This window comes from Zootoca vivipara, chromosome 1 (assembly GCF_963506605.1).
Source record: "Zootoca vivipara chromosome 1, rZooViv1.1, whole genome shotgun sequence".
Classification (NCBI taxonomy): Eukaryota; Metazoa; Chordata; class Lepidosauria; order Squamata; family Lacertidae; genus Zootoca; species Zootoca vivipara.
In genome coordinates this window covers 113,644,845-113,663,022 of record NC_083276.1, presented here as the reverse complement: position 1 = coordinate 113,663,022, position 18,178 = coordinate 113,644,845, and the positions used below count along the sequence as shown (strand labels likewise).

Below are 18,178 nucleotides of genomic sequence, written 5' to 3'. Positions count from 1 at the left end.
CAAAATGCTGCTGCTGAGATTGAAGTAAATGACTTCCCACAGCAAAGATCCCTTAATGGTTGAATTAGCTCCCTTTGGGTATCGTGATATACAGTAGTACCCCTGGTTATGAACTTAATTCGTTCCAGAGGTCCGTTCTTAACCTGAAACTGTTCTTAACCTGAGGTACCACTTTAGCTAATGGAGCCTCTTGCTGCCGCTGTGCCGTTGGCGCACCATTTCTGTTCTCATCCTGAGGTAAAGTTCTTAACCTGAGGTACTACTTCTGGGTTAGCAGAGTTTGTAACCTGAAGTGTTTGTAACCTGAGGTGTTTGTAACCCGAGGTACCACTGTGGTGGGCATGAGAGAAAGTTCGCATACTGTGTACAGGATGTAAATTGTTGGCGGTAAATAAGCATATTTGTGTGGTGGGTAGGAGGGGTGTTAATAACCAGCAGCACACTTGGTATAGCAACTGTGATCCACTATGTGTTTGGGGACGTGCAAGAAAAAAGAAAAATGAAGACAGGGAGGAGAGAAATCCCTTCTGTGTTATTCCTCTGCTAACCAACTCCTGCATTTGACCCCCCCCCCTCTTTTTGCTGCCTTCCTGCAGTGCTGTGTCTACAGGCAGTGACGCTATGGAGAAATAAAATGCCCTCTGCTTGATGATTTATGACATGATTTTTTAAAAAAACAACAACAACAGTATCCTTTAGTTACCTAAGCTATGTATTCCTTCTGTATCATTTGGATCATTTGGGATGACAAACGGCTGAGTGCAAGGGGGCAGAGGCCTCAAAAGAGATCAGCGTCAAAGCTTTGCTAGTAGCTTGAAGCAGACTGGCAGAAACAGACCGTAGGGTTGCAAGGGGAAAGCTTCATGTGTTGTGCAACATAGAATGACGGCTGTTAATCACCCCTACGCAGGGGTGCCAATTTGAATAAAACATTGTGGGGGCCCAGGTAAGTCCCACCTTCAATAATCGATCACATGGAATGGTGCACACACACCATTGAATGGCAATGCCCATCACCTTTGTGGGGGCCCAACCCCCTCAATGTTTTTCGGCGTCCGGGTTCCAAAATGTTAATCAACGGAGACGTTCGAGAACCGAGGTTCCACTGTATAAGATTTCATGTTCACCACTTTGAGGATTTTGTCGATTAAGAGGCTTATAAATAGTGCTTTAAAAATCATATTTTGAGGACTCTGTACTTCCTATTTGGGTGGGGTTATACCTGGGAAAGGGACCCAGGTGGCGCTGTGGTTAAACCACAGAGCCTAGGGCTTGTTGATCAGAAGGTCGGCGGTTCGAATCCCTGTGACAGGGTGAGCTCCCGTTGCTTGGTCCCAGCTCCTGCCAACCTAGCAGTTCGAAAGCATGTCAAAATGCAAGTAGATAAATAGGAACCGCTACAGCGGGAAGGTAAACGGCGTTTTCATGTGCTGCTCTGGTTTGCCAGAAGCGGCTTTGTCATGCTGGCCACATGACCTGGAAGCTATACGCTGGCTCCCTCGGCCAATAATGCGAGATGAGTGCGCAACCCCAGAGTCGGTCACGACTGGACCAAATGGTCAGGGGTCCCTTTACCTTTACCTTATACCTGGGAAATAGTTATCCGTTATTTGCTCATGCCACTTTAACACATACCTGGCTTTCAAAGTTGTCCAATATAGAGCCTCCAAAGAAAGTAACTCTGGTTTGTTGCGTGTTCTGACCCAGAAACCTCCCCCCTAAATAAATTCACACATGACTCAAATTCTGGTTTGGTTTTTGGCAGAATTTAGGCCACAACTTTATTGATTATAGAAAGTGAGTGGTTGCATAGGCTCTGGTTTGACTAGCTCCCTGCACCGTTGCAGGTAGCGCTGACCCAGGGCACCAGCATAGGTCAGCCAAGGGTGAACACCTGGATAGGCGGAAACCCTGGACTCAGGCACGGGCACAACCCCCTCACAGGGTTGACCAAACCATTGAGTCCCTGGATTCCTTTAACGGAATACCCTTCACATAGGGATGGCGAGAGCGTTCCTCATCCCTATCACCTGAACCAGAGCCTATCTGCAATCTGACAAGTTGTGATGATTTGCTACGCGGCAGGCAAAACCCAAATGGCACCAGCCAATCAGCCAAGTGGGGGAAATTCCTGTCGTGCCCCTGTCCCAACGGCAGACGGCAGACGAAGCCATAGCAAGGTCAAGCACAACAAGCCCTAAAAGTAGGGAGAGGTGGGCGGGTGTTCCAAATGCACACACCGAAAGAGGAAGCTCTGGGTCACGTGCATGCGAATATATAGGTCCCTCGATCCGTTTGGACTGTGCTCATTGGCCAGATCGAACCCCAACATCAAGGGACCTACCAATCGGGTGTTGTGACTGACCAATCTTACCCACCCACCACAGGGTGTCAGTTTCCAGTTCTCACCGCAACTTTGAGGGAGGACATGATTTGGCAATAATCCAGTAGGACTGACTGCAAAACAGGTGGCTGCTCACTGTGGAGTCTAGTATGCTGAAGTACTTTCAAACTGCCCAAATCTGCCTAGTCGCACTTGTTGATAATACAAATTCAGGCAGTGGATAGGATCCAAAGAACCAGACGCCTAGTTCTGTCGCGCTTGAGATTTTTCAATCAGCCATGCTCTATACTACATGCCTAAGAGCTTTTAAAACGAAGAGAATTTCAAAAGTAGTTTGTGATATGCCACGATGATCAGCCGTTCAAAGTGGGTGGCTAAGTCACAAAATCCCATTGGCCACACACCAGTCATCGGAAGCTTTTAAAGTAGCAATTTGCATTCCCCAAAATGTCTTTGCACTTGTTTACACACATGGACATTATACACAGTAATCATCATGTGCCAGAAAGCATAATATGATAAGCATTCCAGGGGGGCAAGGAAGAAAGGAGCCTGCTTTCATTTTTTAAATGAAATTGCCATAGCTTATTTAATTTCTTAACTTTATTTGGTCTTTGAGGGACTCGCTGTTAGTGGTCCCCTGTGGCTCAGACGCATTGCTTGTATGAACCAGGAACCACTTTAATGCTGTCAAAGCTATGTCACGAGAAGGAATCAGCATAAGGTTCAAAGGAGGCCCTCTTACGTCTCCCCTTTGGCAGTGCTTAACATGGAAGTTTACTCCCATAAAGCTCTGCACCCACAAGTTCATAAAATCATAGAGATGTAGAGTTGGAAAGGGACCCTGAGGGTCATCTAATTTAGCACCCTGCAATGCAGGAATCTCAACTAAAACACCCATAGCAGATGGCCATTCAACCTTTGCTTAGAAACCATGGAAGGAGAGTCCACCACATTCCAAGGGAGTCGAACAGCTCTTACCTTCAGAAAGCTCTTCCTCATGTTAAGTTAGAATCTCGTTTATTGTAGCTTGAAGCCACTGGTTCGAGTCCTACCCTCCGGAGTAAGAGAAAGCAAGCTTGCTCCATCCTCCATGTGACAGCCCTTTATATATTTGAAGATGTCTATAATATCTCCTCTCAGTCTCCTCCTTTCCAGGCTAAACACACCCAATTCCCCCAACTATTCCTCACATAATTCCAGAGACTCAGCTACATTAGTAAAAAAATATATGTTTTGAATGCGTTATAAACATACAACACTGGATGGCGCTGGGGGGTATTTAAAAAATCATATGTGATTTTCCATAGCGGTTTTGTTGTTGTTGTTATAACGATTTAATTTCTGACTTATTTATAGCACACACACACACACACACACCCGTGTGTAGATTCACCCCGGTGTAGTCTGACCAAGGCAAAAAATAGTGGTACTGTGATTTCCCTTGATCAAGACACTATACTTCTGTTTATGCAGCCTAGAATAGCGTTTGAATTTGGCTTCTCTAATACCACCTAACTTCAAGTTTCAAAAGATTTACTGGGCAGTATTTTCATTTAGATAGCCTGTTTGAGGTGTAAAATTTAAAATATCATTTACCCTGGTCTAAACAGTAGCACACAAAAGGTCCTCCTGGCTGAGAAACAGTGCAACACGCTTGGAGCCATGTAGGAAGTCGAGACAGCTTCATAATTTGGAATATTATTTCAGAAAAACACGGAAGCTATGGTTTTTCTACTCCCCTCCCTGAAGCTTGGTAACATGTCCATTTTAATAAAATAGATTTTGCTGGTTACAGAGGCTCGGCTAGGATTTTATTGTTGCTTGGTAGTATGTAACTATGTAACTGAATATAACTGCACATCCTGGTTGAGCAGGGAATTACAGGAACTTTTTTTTTTAAACCTCACCAGCCTCATTGCCCTGAATCAAGCCTTATAATAGTATATTTCAAACATGTGTTACAGTGACATCTCTGCCCAGGCTGCAACAACAGAGCTCTTGGCTTTCGCTTTAAAAATTGCTGGCCACTTTTATTCTATTGCATAGTGTTTGTGCGGGATTTTTGCATCAGCGACTCGCGGGTAGGCCCTTTTATTTATATAGTTATTTGTTTTTGTTGGCATTGTGAGAGAGTGGAGAGTCCATAACTTGGTTGGTTGCAGTATGGCTTGTTGGTACGTGTACATGGACCGCGGACCGCGGCAGCAGCGGGAGGCCACCTCCGAGGACTCCACGCTGCGCCTCCTTCTCGTTTCCCCAGCGCTGGGTTCCGCTCAGTCAAGCTTCGCCACCACCGCGCGCACCGCGGGACCAGCAAGAGCTGCTTGGGCGCTGTGCGCACGCTGGTGGCAAAGCTCGACTGAGCGGAACCCAGCGCTGGGGAAACGAGAAGGGGGCGCAGCGTGGAGTTCTCGGAGAAGGAGCGCAGTCCTGGCCAGATCGCCGGAACCCTGCGCTCACTTGGCGCCCTTCCAGCGCCCTCCAGTGCCCGGCGCCGTGGTTCTCCGTGCCACTAGCCTCTATGGCTAGGACGGGCCTGCTTAGGGCCCCACTCTCTTGGATCCCCTCCCCCAAAAAAGAAAGAAAAAATGGATGCACGTTTCCAAAATATAAGATAAAAAACAAATAAAATAAGACGTACATACAGCAACAGTGTTTTGTGTTGTGTAGGCTCCTATGATGTAAGTAACGGGCCCCGCCTGCTAGCCTGCTCCCTAAAATATCACTGGTTTGCTCATTTCTATATATAGGGTGCCTACACCCTGCATGGACTGGCTGCATGGCAACATGTGCAAATGGCTTTAGATACCTATTAGGTCCATAAATTACCATATAGCATATATTCAACACACACACAAAAACAGGGACAATTTGTTGTTGACAAAGGACAGCTGGACATATCAAGGGACCCATTACCTTCAGTACTTTAGAGCCTCATTAAACCTAAATCTGGCCCTGGTCATATGAATTGAAAGTGCACTATAGGTATTTTTCCTTGTTTGTTTGTTTTTGTATCACAAAAAAAGAAAAACTTTTTTTAAAAAAAATTGCTGGCTGCAGAGATGGAAATCAGGCAGGTGCAGCCTAAGCAGAATTGGGTGGATTGTAGGGCAAGGATGGTGAACCTGTGGCTATTGTGCAAATTTTGCTGAACTACATTTCCCCTCATCCCCAACCATTGACCATGCTAGAAGGGACTAATGGGAGTTGAAGTTCAGTAACTTTTGGAGGGCCAAAGGTTCACCACCCCTGCTATAGAGATGTGAAGGACAGAGCCAGGGCAGATTATTGTGTGCTGGGAGAGAACTTGAGCAAATTAGAGTTCATTGACTTTTTCAGCTACCAATAAACCCCTTTCAGCTGTACAGAACTCTGTTTATGGAGCTCCTTCCCCAAAGAGGTTTGCCTGACACCATCTTTGTTTGTTATTCCATGCCAGATGGAAATTCTATTTGTCCAGGGCATCCAAACGCTATAGATTTATGACAGAAAACCTCATGAAGGTTTTGTTTCTACTGCTATTAATTTATGTGATTATTTGCTTTGTTGCTTGTTTTAGTTGTTATTGATTGTAAGGGTTTTAATGTCACCTGCTCTGGGATTCCAGCTGAGTAAGGTAAAAATATCTAAAAGAAATAAACAAGCCTGATAGAACACAGTTTTACCACATTTGATTGGCAAGCCTGTACATGACTGTCATAGTCCATGGGTTCATTAGGAAGAATCATAGAATCATAGAGTTGGAAGAGACCACAAGGGCCATCCAGTCCAACCCCCTGCCAAGCAGGAAACACCATCAGCGCATTCTTGACTGTCAAGCCTCTGCGGAAAGACCTCCAAAGAAGGAGACTCCACCACACTCCTTGGTAGCAAATTCCACTGAGAGAACCCATGAGCATGAAAAAAATACAATATTTAATGTACAGAAAGAGAATATGTTGTATCCTGCCTGCTTGTTAATTGCTTTTATTTTCCACCACAACTCCTTTCTCCTCAGAGTATCTGTTAGGCAGTGCCTCTACATGATCAAAATGTGTCCTTTATTTTATTGAATTGGAACATTTCCTGGGATACCAGGAAACATATACCGACTCGCCTTTGCACCTATCACAGCTCTGCTTCTCATACTCCTGGCCAGGTTCCTGGTTATTTATATTGCTTCATACCAGGAAATCCTGACTGCTAATTCTGTCCTGCAGGGAAGGAATAGGCACCATCTTCTTTCTGAGCTGAGGAGGGATTTTAAAGAAGCCCGGTAAAGCGAAGCATTCCTGGAGGATTTCATAGGAAAAACGTAATAATTTGTCTCATGCCAAACCACCGGGTCCATCTAACATTTATCTGATGAAAATTGGGACATCCTATTCCATACTCTCCAACATTTCTCTGATGAAAACAGGGACGTCCTAAGGAAAAACGGGAGGGACATTCTGGGGTCAAATCAGAAACAGGAACGGCTTCTGTAAATCCAGGGCTGTCCCTGGAAAATAGGGACACGTGGAGGGTCTGGATTGTTTACTTTGACTAGCAATGGCTCTCCAGAGTTTCAGGTGGGGGGTCTTTCCCAGTCCAACCTGGAAATGCAAGGGATTAAGCTTGGGGGACTTGTACTTACCCCACAAATCACCACTGTTCCCTAAAGCATTTTCCACACAACAGAAACCTAGAATGCACACCCACCATACCTCTGAAGCACATTCAAAGCATATTTCCCTCCCTCAAAGACTTCTGGGCCCTGTAGTTTCTTAAGGGTTGCTGGGAATCGTAACTTTGTGAGGAGTAAGCTACAGTCCCGAAAATTCTTTGAGGGAAAGAATGTGCTCTAAAGTATGTAGGCAGCCTCAGTTGGGTTAATGTCTTAGACCAAGAGTGGGGGAACTTTTCAGTCTGAAGGGATAAGTCCTTGTCTCCATGAGCCCTGCAGGCCAAGCTTGACAGCTGGGTGCTGTCTTGTCTATGGCAGATGCATTCCTTGATCTAGACCAGGATACCAGAATGTTCTGGGCTAAGTAAGCATTGACTAGTCCACTTCAGGGCCTACAGAGAATTGTTATGAGTTTTTGGGTACCAGACTCCCCTAAATTCCTGGGTCCAGTAAGGGTTCAAATTTAATTGGGGCACATGTTAAAATATAAGCCCAGGGCAGTTTTCTGACCAAAAAATAGCCTGGGGTAATGGGCAATTAGGACAAAATACAGGTGACAAGCCATTAAAGGTAAAGGTAAAGGGACCCCTGACCATTAGGTCCAGCCGTGACCGACTCTGGGGTTGCAGCACTCATCTCGCTTTACTGGCCGAGGGAGCCAGCGTACAGCTTCCAGGTCATGTGGCCAGCATGACAAAGCTGCTTCTGGTGAACCAGAGCAGCACACAGGAACGCCGTTTACCTTCCTGCTGTACCTTCCTACCTATTTATCTACTATCACTTTGACGTGCTTTCGAACTGCTAGGTTGGCAGGAGCAGGGACCAAGCAACGGGAGCTCACCCCGTCGCAGGGATTCGAACCACCGACCTTCTGATCGGCAAGCCCTAGGCTCTGTGGTTTAACCCACAGCGCCACCCGCGTCCCCAATGAGGCATTAGGAAAGCCAAATAGAGGAGGCTTGGTGCACCAATGGCAAATAGGAGGGGCCTCCCTAAGCTCTTTACTTTAAACCAGGCATCCCCAAACTTCTGCCCTCCAGATGTTTTGGACTACAGTTCCCATCATCCCTGACCACTGGTCCTGTTAGCTAGGGATCATGGGAGTTGTAGGCCAAAACATATGGAGGGCCGCAGTTTGGGGATGCCTGCTAAACCTTTCTTTTAAGAGTTGAATTTGCTGCGACATGATCTAGGGGGGAAAGGTGGCAGGCTGTTAAAGTCGCAAAGCTAGAGAGAGGGTCAGAGCAGAATATCTGGTGTCTGTTTTGAATCCAAAGCTGTGACTATAGAAGAAGCAAGACCCTCTTTCTATGTTAATCCTGTGAACCCCTCCACCATAGGCTCGGGTTGCATATATGTGTAACTAAACCATGTATCCTAAAGACACCACAGTCTCTGCTGTGCCTCATTTCTGAAAGGAAGCACAGAGCCTGGAACCCCTGGAATCTCTCACCGCTTGGAAATTGGGGTGGCATGCAACACTATCCTGGAAGGGAGAAAACCAATCTGTAGTAACTGTGAGCACAAACAAGGACTCTAAAATTAACCTCTGTGTCTAACAAGCATTGCCTCAGTCCGGGTTTTTATTTCTAAGACTCCCAGGCCTCTTGAGCAAAACAGGTGCACTCACTCATCAGTCACCAGGCCTCTGAAGTGTGTTTCTGAATGACTTCAATTGAAACCACTTGGAAACACACTTTAGAGCAGGCATCCCCAAACTCGGCCCTCCAGATGTTTTGGGACTTCAATTCCCATCATCCCTGACCACTGGTCCTGTTAGCTAGGGATCATGGGAGTTGTAGGCGAAAACATCTGCAGTTTGGGGATGCCTGCTTTAGAGTAAAGGCCATGCCTTAGCCTACCTGTCATTATATTAGGGGTGGGTCAGGTGGGTGTGGTTTGGGGTTTCCAAATGGAATATTTTGCATTTTCAGTGCCATGGGTATTGATCAAGTGTCCTACTGTCAAAATCTCCTTGGTCCTATTTAATCTGCTCAGGTTAATAAGAGCCCTTTTTGTGCTGTTAGGGCCCGTTGTTTAGACCCTGTTGACTAGGCTTGAAGGGAGGTGGTGTCAGGGCTGCCAATGTGAATAAAATATGGGGGAGGGGGCAGGTCAGCTCCACCATACATAATTGATCACATGACACGGTGCATGCACACCATTTGAATGCCAATGTCCATCAACTTTGCCTCCACTGGCCCCCTCAAATATTTTATGGGGGAGCTAGGACCCCTCAGCCTCTAAGAGTTGGCTGCTATGGTTGTGTGGTGTAGTGTCAGAATATTGGGCTTGGATCTGAGAGACCAGGTTCAAATCCCTGCTTATAACTGAAGCTCACTGGATGACATTGGGCCAACCAAAGTCTCTCAACCTAACCTACCTCACAGGATGTTGTGAGGATAAAACTGGGAGACAACCATGTTTGCTAGCTTGAGCTCCTTGGAGGGAAGCTCTAAATGGAATAGTACATATTTTTTATTTTTATTATTTTACTGGAAGGCCTCTTGGATCGCCAATAATGTCAACCAGTAAAGCATTTCCCAGCATAGAGATCCAGTGTTATAGTTTGGGGCTGGTTTCTGTCGTAATTTGTTTGTGGCCGTTTGTTCATGCATTTTAGAAAGAGGAAGAGCTTAAGTCACAACTAGGAATGAAAGCAGAGTTGTCACAATCCCCTTCCAGACAGCATTTACTGTTTTGTGCCATGTAACACAGGCAAAAGTTAAACAGGTGTCGCTTTCCTAGCCAAGCCATGAACATACATGGGGAAAGCAGCACCTGTCTGGCAGCTGTGAAAGGCCTCTGAACTCTTGCCGGTGGAAAGTGCTTCTAGGAGAGAGAAACGGGTGGACTCAAACTCCAACACTCTCAGTTTATAAAAGCTTGAGTACAAATGTTGACCCTTTAACTTCACAAACTTTCTCAAAATAATTTAGACACACTATGCAAATAGCCTTAAGGAAAAGGAGCTCCCCACAGAAGGATGTTGTTCATCCCCATTACTTTGTATGGAAAAGAGTTTCTGTTATGTACCAGGAAAGGAGTCTCCAATCAGTGAAGCATCTAATAATAGATCTGTATAGTCATATGCAGGCCTGCAGCAGCATTGGCAGAAAGATGGATGGAAGCACATTTTATGTAGGGGCAGATCTGACTGCTAGACAAAGGAAGGGAGAGTTACATTGCCGTGAGTAAGCTCCAATTCTGCTTCTGTGAAACACCTCCTCCTCTCTCTTTTCACATAGCCAAGAAATAATTGAAGGAGTGAGAACTTCTTGCTCTTTGTACTTAGAGCCAGTTCACATATGAATGTACTGTACATTGCTTGCACCAGATGTGTGAACTGACTCCACTGAAAAGGATTGCATTTCAGGAGAGGCATGATATGAAATACATGTGTTGTGTTAGAACTGATGGTTCACTCACATGCGCTAGTCTTCGACTGCTGATGCAGCTATCGTCAATGCCTGTGTGAAGCAGCTGTGTTATCTGAGACAGCATGTGAAACTATTGCCAGCGATTTTTGGAACACAACCTTCCCCCTACTTTGTTACCACCTGTGCAGTATTCCGAAAGGATTTACAAGGAGAATTTTGTTGCAGTGTGATTCATGTATAAGGGTGAATGTAAAGGAAGCTCCATTGACCATGAAACGTGAAGTGGCAGTTATGGCCTCCTCCTAGCCCGTTGGAAATTTGAATTTCTCGCCCACCAATCTACCAATCGTGGGTGAGCCTGGAGGCAGAGCTTCAGGGGGCAGAACTGACTGGGACTCCATCAGGAGTCTTCACTCAGGTCCTTTCCCTCAAGATTTATTCAGGTCCGCCTCCAAATTCTGTTGCCAGTCAAGAGTTTTATCTTCCACCTTTGTTAGCATGGTTTGCTGTATGACCTTGCTATGGAAGTTTCAGCCGCCGAATTCAGGGCCAGAGAGGAATTTCTCCTCCAGATAAATTGGGCCCGCCTAGCTCATAGCAATCGTCACAACTTTCGTTGAATAGGGCATTGGGTAAGGATCCTTAGTCAACAGCGGAGGAGAGGGTTGTAAAAGCCCCTACCTTCCCTCTTCAAGGAAATGGGGTATCCCATTAAAGGAATCCTGGGGGTGGTGCTTCTGTTTGTAGACCCAGACAGGGGCTGAGGGCCACAACATTCACCAAATTGGTGGTCCTGAGGGGTTGCTTCTATTTGATGCATCTCATAGGGCAACCCTATCCCAGGAACTGACCCCAAATCAGGAGACTGGATGATTCAGGATACCCAGGGCCTAAGCCAAAGCCTACTTAGATCTGTAATCAGTAAAAGTTGTGGTGTGTTTTGATCCAATAACGTTGTACAGTGGAACCTCGGTTTATGAACACCTCGGTTTATGAATTTTCGGTTTATGAACCCCGCGGACCCATCTGGAACGGATTAATTCATTTTCCATTACTTTCAATGGGAAAGTTTGCTTCAGTTTATGAACGCTTCAGTTTATGAACAGACTTCCGGAACCAATTACACCCATGCTTCAGTTTATGAACGCTTCAGTTTAAGTACTCTGCGGACCCGTCTGGAACGGATTAATCCACTTTCCATTACTTTCAATGGGAAAGTTTGCTTCAGTTTATGACATAGCTGCCAAGTTATCCCTTTTTTACAGGGATTTTCCCTTATGCTGAATAGGCTTCCTCGCGAGAAAAGCGAAAACTTGGCAGCTATGGTTTATGAACGCTTACTCCGTGGACCGTCTGGAACGGATTAATTCACTTTCCATTACTTTCAATGGGAAAGTTCGCTTCAGTTTATGAACGCTTCAGTTTATGAACAGACTTCCGGAACCAATTGTGTTCATAAACCGAGGTACCACTGTACTGTGGTAATTCTACGCATGCGTCCCTGCTGCCTTGGCTTCTTGGAGGCAGGCGTACTGCGCCTGTGCCCACAAGTGTAACACATCATCTGCCCAATATATTCTGTTCATAGAACGATGATAAGTTGTCGTCTTGGATCAACTGGCCTCCCTCCCCTGCTTTCTTTGCCTCAAGGACGGGGCTGCCTAGAAGACTGATCTCCTTTCAGTTTTACATGTCTCTAATAAATCTGCAGCCAGTTGGCTAAAACCCCTCTTCCCTCCATCTTCATACCCCCTCCCTCCCTCCCTCCCATTTGTAATAGATATTCTTTCCACAGCACTGTGCACTTGAAGATTTATTTTCGTATTGTAATTTTCTTTTAAGAGATTGGATTTCTTTAAAAATATTAATTTCCCTCAAAGCAGTCATTATAAGAAAGAAGAAAGTTATTCTCCAAGAAAAAAAAGTTACACTAATATTTATCAATGATTTTTTAAACCACATAGATACCATATATGTATGTCTCCTCTTCGTAGGAAACGGAAGGAATTAACGATGATCAACATGTCATTTGAATTTGGTGAAAATGTACAAGTGAACTCTCCCTTTAAATAGCATCATTCCCCTCCCCTTACCTTTGTCAAAACTGGCAATATATTATTCTATGAATCAAAGATATTACATCCTTCAAGGCAAGAAATTCTAATAATACAGTGTTGCTCTGGCTCCCACATTTAAAAATAAAAGAAATGCAATTTCCAATCAAATTCCTTCTAAGACTCTTAACTTGCTTTAAAAAGTATTACTCCTTCCTTATTACTTTAGCAAGGGCATACTCATCAACATTTTATTTGCTTTGTATTTTATCATGTTTTAAACTACCTACACCACATCACCCACAAGCATTTCTCCTCCTTTTAAACATCATTCTGAATTTCTTGTTCTATTTGAAAATATTCAAGAGTGAATTAAAATAATTAATGCAACAACTATTTTCGTATCTTCTCACTTTGACAAGTTGACATACAATCTGAAATTGGCAAAACCTAGCATTGTGCATTGTCTTAAGTGTCTGAGCTGCAAGCTAGAAATCCTCTGTTCAAAGGCTTCTACATGGGTCTTGAGCAAACCACTATTCTTCCAGTCTCACCCAGCACAGCTTGCAACATGGGGATAATAAAAATACTGTCCTACCTTGCAGAGTTGTTGCACAGATTGAGACAATGGGAGTAAAGCCCTTTGGATTAGGCTATAAATATTCTAAGTGTATGAAACCTTGGTGCATTTTCATTAAAACATTCACAGTATTATTATTATTATTATTATTATTATTATTATTATTATTATTATTATTATTAAAAAACAGGAGATAAATTGAAGTGGATGTCTGCAATCCAATTGTAACCCATAAATAATACATTTCTCTTTTTTTATTGCTTGTGTTGAGTTCTAAAGCACAAAAACCTACTATGTGTCTTTACAAATCTCTTCCCCCACCCCCAAGTAACAATGATATAGTAATGAATGAATAATGACAACCAGTGTAGCTGTGATATTAATATCAGCAGAAGCACTATATTCAAAGTGACTCATAACCAAAGGGGGTGAAAGGGATGTGAGGTGCAGCGAAAGGCGGCCATTTGCTGTCGTCTCCAAGTGTGAAAGTTAAAGTCTTGTGATGCTGGTGTGTTGCTGCGTTAAGTGAACAGCCAGTACGCAAGTGAAACAACCAAGTAGAGGGCACAGATGATTATCCAGTCTATTCTTTTTATAGGTGGCTTGTTACCTTGCACCTGGAGGATGGCACTTGAGGAGACCGTGCCACTAGAATTTTTAGCCCGGACCACATAGAGGCCAGCGTCTGTGTCACACACCTTCTCAATGAACAAAGCATACTTTGTGTCCTTGTGTGAGATTTTTAAGTGCTCATCTCCAGTCACTTTCTGGCCCTTCTTGTACCTGAAGCAGAGAGTCAGTTTTCAAGTCAGGTTAACATGAATGTTTGTTGAAGCAAAACAATCTGTTGCGTCAAACAAGCTCTTACAGACCTATGACAGGAAGTTGGCGGTAGGGGCAAATCGCTAACAGTAGTTCCCTGCCTCCTGGTGTCTTTTACTGTATTAAAAAGAGAGGATTGGGTTTGCAACTATTTAGGGTAAGTTCTTGTGGTTAAAAAAAGGGGGCGGGGGGAAGAAGGGAAAGGTTTAATTAGCAGGAAAGAGGTTAAATAAAGCCTGGGATCTTGAAGTATGTGTTCTTAAAGGGGAGCTTCCCGTGACCTTTTGTTTGGCTCCATAAAGGCAAGACAAGAGCCCCTGTTTCATTTACAAATGGGAGCATTTATTTGACCCAAAGGAAACAGAAAAAGGGAAGTCAAGAGTTGATCTGTCCTGCTGAATTGACTGGGGTTATTCTGTAAGTGGGAGAAACATCAGAACAGGGTTTTTGTTTTGTTTTTCATTGGGGTGCATGCATGCCCCATAATAACGTTTGGCAGTGTTTTGTGTCTGTTTTGTGTTACTAGAAAACTGTTACTGTCCCCATGTCATGGCTAGGTATGTGCCTCATTCCACTGCTAATACCATCCTGTGACTTTGAGTGGGGGAATAGGCCACGAGAGGGAGAACTGTCACTGCAAAAACACCCAAGAATGGGTGGACATTGGTATGTTAAGAAGTAGCTATGCTAAGAATTGTAGAAGACAATTTACAGTATGCAGTCCCAGCAAAATCTATGAATTTCCTATCCCCTGGCTGACCTCTTATTTACCAAGAGCAGCCTATCATTTAAAGTTGACGGTGGAGGGGGAGGGCACCAACTGCCCCGTCTTTTCCACCACACATTTTTGGGAACCACTCGATTGGAAACGAACAAATGGCACTGCAGATCAGTTAATTACTTCTGCCCCCATTGCCTTCCAACATCTGCTCTTTTGTTTACATATTACCTTAGGTCAATTAGTGTGTTTTTTTTAAAAAAAAAATAGCAGGCATAGGCAAACTCGGCCCTCCAGATGTTTTGGGACTACAACTCCCATCATCCCTAGCTAACAGGCCAGTGGTCAGGGATGGTGGGAGTTGTAGTCCCAAAACATCTGGAGGGCCGAGTCTGCCTATGCCTGATATATAGTATTTCTTTTTTCTTCTTTTTTTGGCAAAAGTCATATTTTGTTGCCATCACTATTAGAGCATCATAACATCCGTGCTTAATTCCTATTGAGAAAATTCCCTCCTGGAGTTATTTTTAATCCTCTTTCTGTTGTAAAAAAAAATATTTTGTTCATAAGCTGAACAAGCTGCAGTAACATTTTTGTATTAAATAAAAAGGTCTAAGTATTATGGTCTGTTTAAAGCTGGCATCAGGTTTCCCAAAGGAAAGAAGATTGGGGTATTTTAAAAGCAAAAATAATTTAAGAGTTGGTTAGTGACCCAGGCACAACACAGGGATAGGTTTTAGCTGTTCGATTTGCTTCTCAACTCCATTCTGACAATAATTCTGTTCAACATGGGTTAGTTTCTGGTTTCAAATACAGTATGTTATATGCACACACATAAAAATGTTCTCTCTCTACAATTCTGCTTTCTTTCTATGTGCAGTGCAGGTAGACTAAGCAGCTCAAGAGTATATACTGCCATAAAAGAGGCAGTGAGGAAAAGAAATAAGTGACAATGTGAGATGATCTTTGAATCAATCTACATTTTACTTAGCTAACGAAATGTGGGTTTGCAGCAAAATATATGTGGGGAAAATGTCATACTGAGATTCAGCTTGCCCTATCTTACTATGAACCCAGGAAGCTCCATTTAAAGATTAAAAGTCTTCTTCAGGACTCTCTCTTCCCCCTCTGATTTCATGACCAAGAGTCTTTTATTACTTTTTATACTGGATTTGCCCCAAAATACTTTTCACCAGTTCTGTATCATTCCAGAGCAAGAATCAGCAAAATAAAAGCTGTTGGTCCGTATCCCGTTTTCCGAGGCCCCTCTGCTGGAAATGCATTTTCTTTCTAAGTTGGCCTGTGGAAGAATTGCCACAGAGCTGCAGTGTGGTCATGGGTTGTGATGTCTGGGACAAACGTGTTGTTGGCTGGGTACAGCCACAGGACCTTTGTGTTGCTTGAATCATAGCTTTGGCATGGCTGCATTGGAATATCTTGAGTAAGACAGTGGCTTCAATCCAGAAGATTGAGTGACCAACTCTGAACTTTCACTGGGCTTTGGTGCTGTCCCCTCTTACTTTCTTTTAGGAATGTAGCAACTTCAACTTGAAACTCAGGGTGTCTGGAGTACTTATTGTTGAAAACGGGAGAATTTTTTAAAAAGCGAAAATCCTCAAGATTGATCACCTTGTCGGGGTTCTTTGGCTGGGAGCCTATCAGGCCCAGTTTCTCTCCTGGCAAAGTGGCAGTGCCCAGTGTTTCATAACAGGTTGTGGTGACAGAGCCTTCTTGGGCATGCATAAATAGTAATGTGGTTCAACAAAATCAGGATAAGGTGAATAATACCCCCCCTTTTTTCCTCTGCTTTTGGGGTAATATGGACATTGGTCTGTCAATGTAGAGCAATTCACTCATACTCATAAGCTCTTTGAAAAGGAATTTTAATGCACTCTTAGCAACTGGAATGTTTTGTTGGGAAATTGAGATGTTTATCATTTATCTTAAAATGTATTTAATATTTGGGGTGGGGCATGCTTTAATAACTTTGACATTTGAGAGTTATGGTGGCATCAAGTCCTAATATTACATGCATATTGTGACTTTTGAATTGGGCTTTGGCTGGAAATGGAATCATGTGGCGCGATCCAAACAAGTAGCTCTGGTTTTCTAACTGGCGCTCAGTTATATGTGACTCCGTGAGGATTTCTCTATTTATATTTAGGTTTTCTCATTGTAAGCTACCCACCAGGTCAGTGTTGGCTCTGGGAATCCTGTTACTTCTACTTCCAAAGTCACCGGAGAACCTTCCATGACAGTTACATTAGACAGAAGCTTGGAGAAGTTAGGCGCCTGTCCACAAAGGCTGACCATGCTGTTCTTTTCAGATATACTTTTAATCTCTTCTCGGGTGACCATCTGCCTCTGGCAGCTTCTGGTGGTGTCTGATTGAAACAGGAGATCTGAGAATGCGTTGGGTGAAGCATGCAGCCTATCTTGGCTTTTAGTGAAGTTATTTCCGTCATGCAATTGTCCCTGTGCTTCTGTCATGCTTCTGTGGACCTCGTGGCGTTGCAAACGGGTCTCACACACTTCACTCATCATGCAATAGGTAGGCTCTGCCTTGAGCATGCATGTGAGGGGGCTGGCCTCGGGCATTTCTGGTGGACTGTGAGCAAAAGGGGACTCTGCTTTGTGTTTTGAGTGGTAGCTTAGGGTAGAGGAAGAAAATCTCCATGGCTGATCTGACGTGTGTTCCTTTTTGTGACCAGGCATGTCAGCGTAAGCAACGGAGGTTAAAGGATCGCATTCATCCGTCATTCTTTTGCCGCCAGCATTTATCTGCATTTGCACGCTATAGGAGCTGACATGCAGGCTACGTGAGCTACAGCAAGATGGCTCTTCTAGCTCTGTTTCAGAATGCAGAAGGTTGGACTCTGGTGTCTCAGAAAGCGGTGGCAGAGAGATATCATCAGGAGATATACACTCATATTCATCTCCAGAGGGCACTTCTTCTGCCAACAGCTCGGCCTGAAAGCTATCCTCTTTGGCAGAAGACAAGAGGAGATCTGTGTCTCGTGAAACAGAATCCTCACCAGCTGAGCAGACAACTGAAATATCAGCCAATATCGTCTCTTCCTAAGAGAGAGAGAGAGAGAGAAGGAGGGAGGGAGAAAGAGACCACTGAACAGAGATAATTGAATTATTATTGTTTATTGTTTCCCTTTCAAATATTTCTATGATATGTTTTATTTTACAGGGGAATTTAATTTCTGAAAACACAATAAATTAGCTATGTGACTGGTAGAATGTAAAAAGCATTAGTTTACAATTTAGTTACAGTATGAAATCAAGCTTATTACCATGGGGCAGTTCAGTTCCATCAACAATAATAAACTCTTATAGCAATTCTTTTTAAATAAAGCAGCGTGTCCTGTCCAAAGGGCTTGGGGTGGGTAACAATTACTGGTACCCCTCTCCTTCCCATATCCACTTTTGTAGTTCTTTCCTAGGAGTGTTCCAGACTTCTTATATCAATCCCACTCCTCTAACTCTCTTATAAATTAGCCGTTTCCCCCTTAGGCTCAATCAATGCTTCCCATTATCACAGGGTAGTCAATCCCATATCTATGATTTAGCCACTTCCCTTTAATGAATCTTTAATAAATCATTTTGTGATTTATTAAAAACAG

General features: G+C 43.9%; 1 protein-coding gene across 9 annotated transcripts in view; it reads right to left on the bottom strand.

Annotated features, from left to right (window-relative positions):
* The window catches only part of CCDC141 (coiled-coil domain containing 141), a 99,271-nt gene that overhangs the window by 675 nt on the left and 80,418 nt on the right, over positions 1 to 18,178 (bottom strand). For 8 of the 9 annotated variants that reach the window (XM_060280624.1, XM_060280626.1, XM_060280620.1 and 5 more), the window contains 2 exons: positions 16,735 to 17,624; positions 12,185 to 13,789 (listed from right to left, as the gene is read on the bottom strand). In XM_060280624.1, the coding sequence (XP_060136607.1) occupies positions 13,528 to 13,789; positions 16,735 to 17,624 (1,152 nt within the window). In that variant the 3' untranslated portion in view covers positions 12,185 to 13,527. Of the gene's footprint in view, positions 1 to 12,184; positions 13,790 to 16,734; positions 17,625 to 18,178 lie in introns of those variants that run through there. The other variant, XM_035133974.2, reaches the window with a different exon arrangement.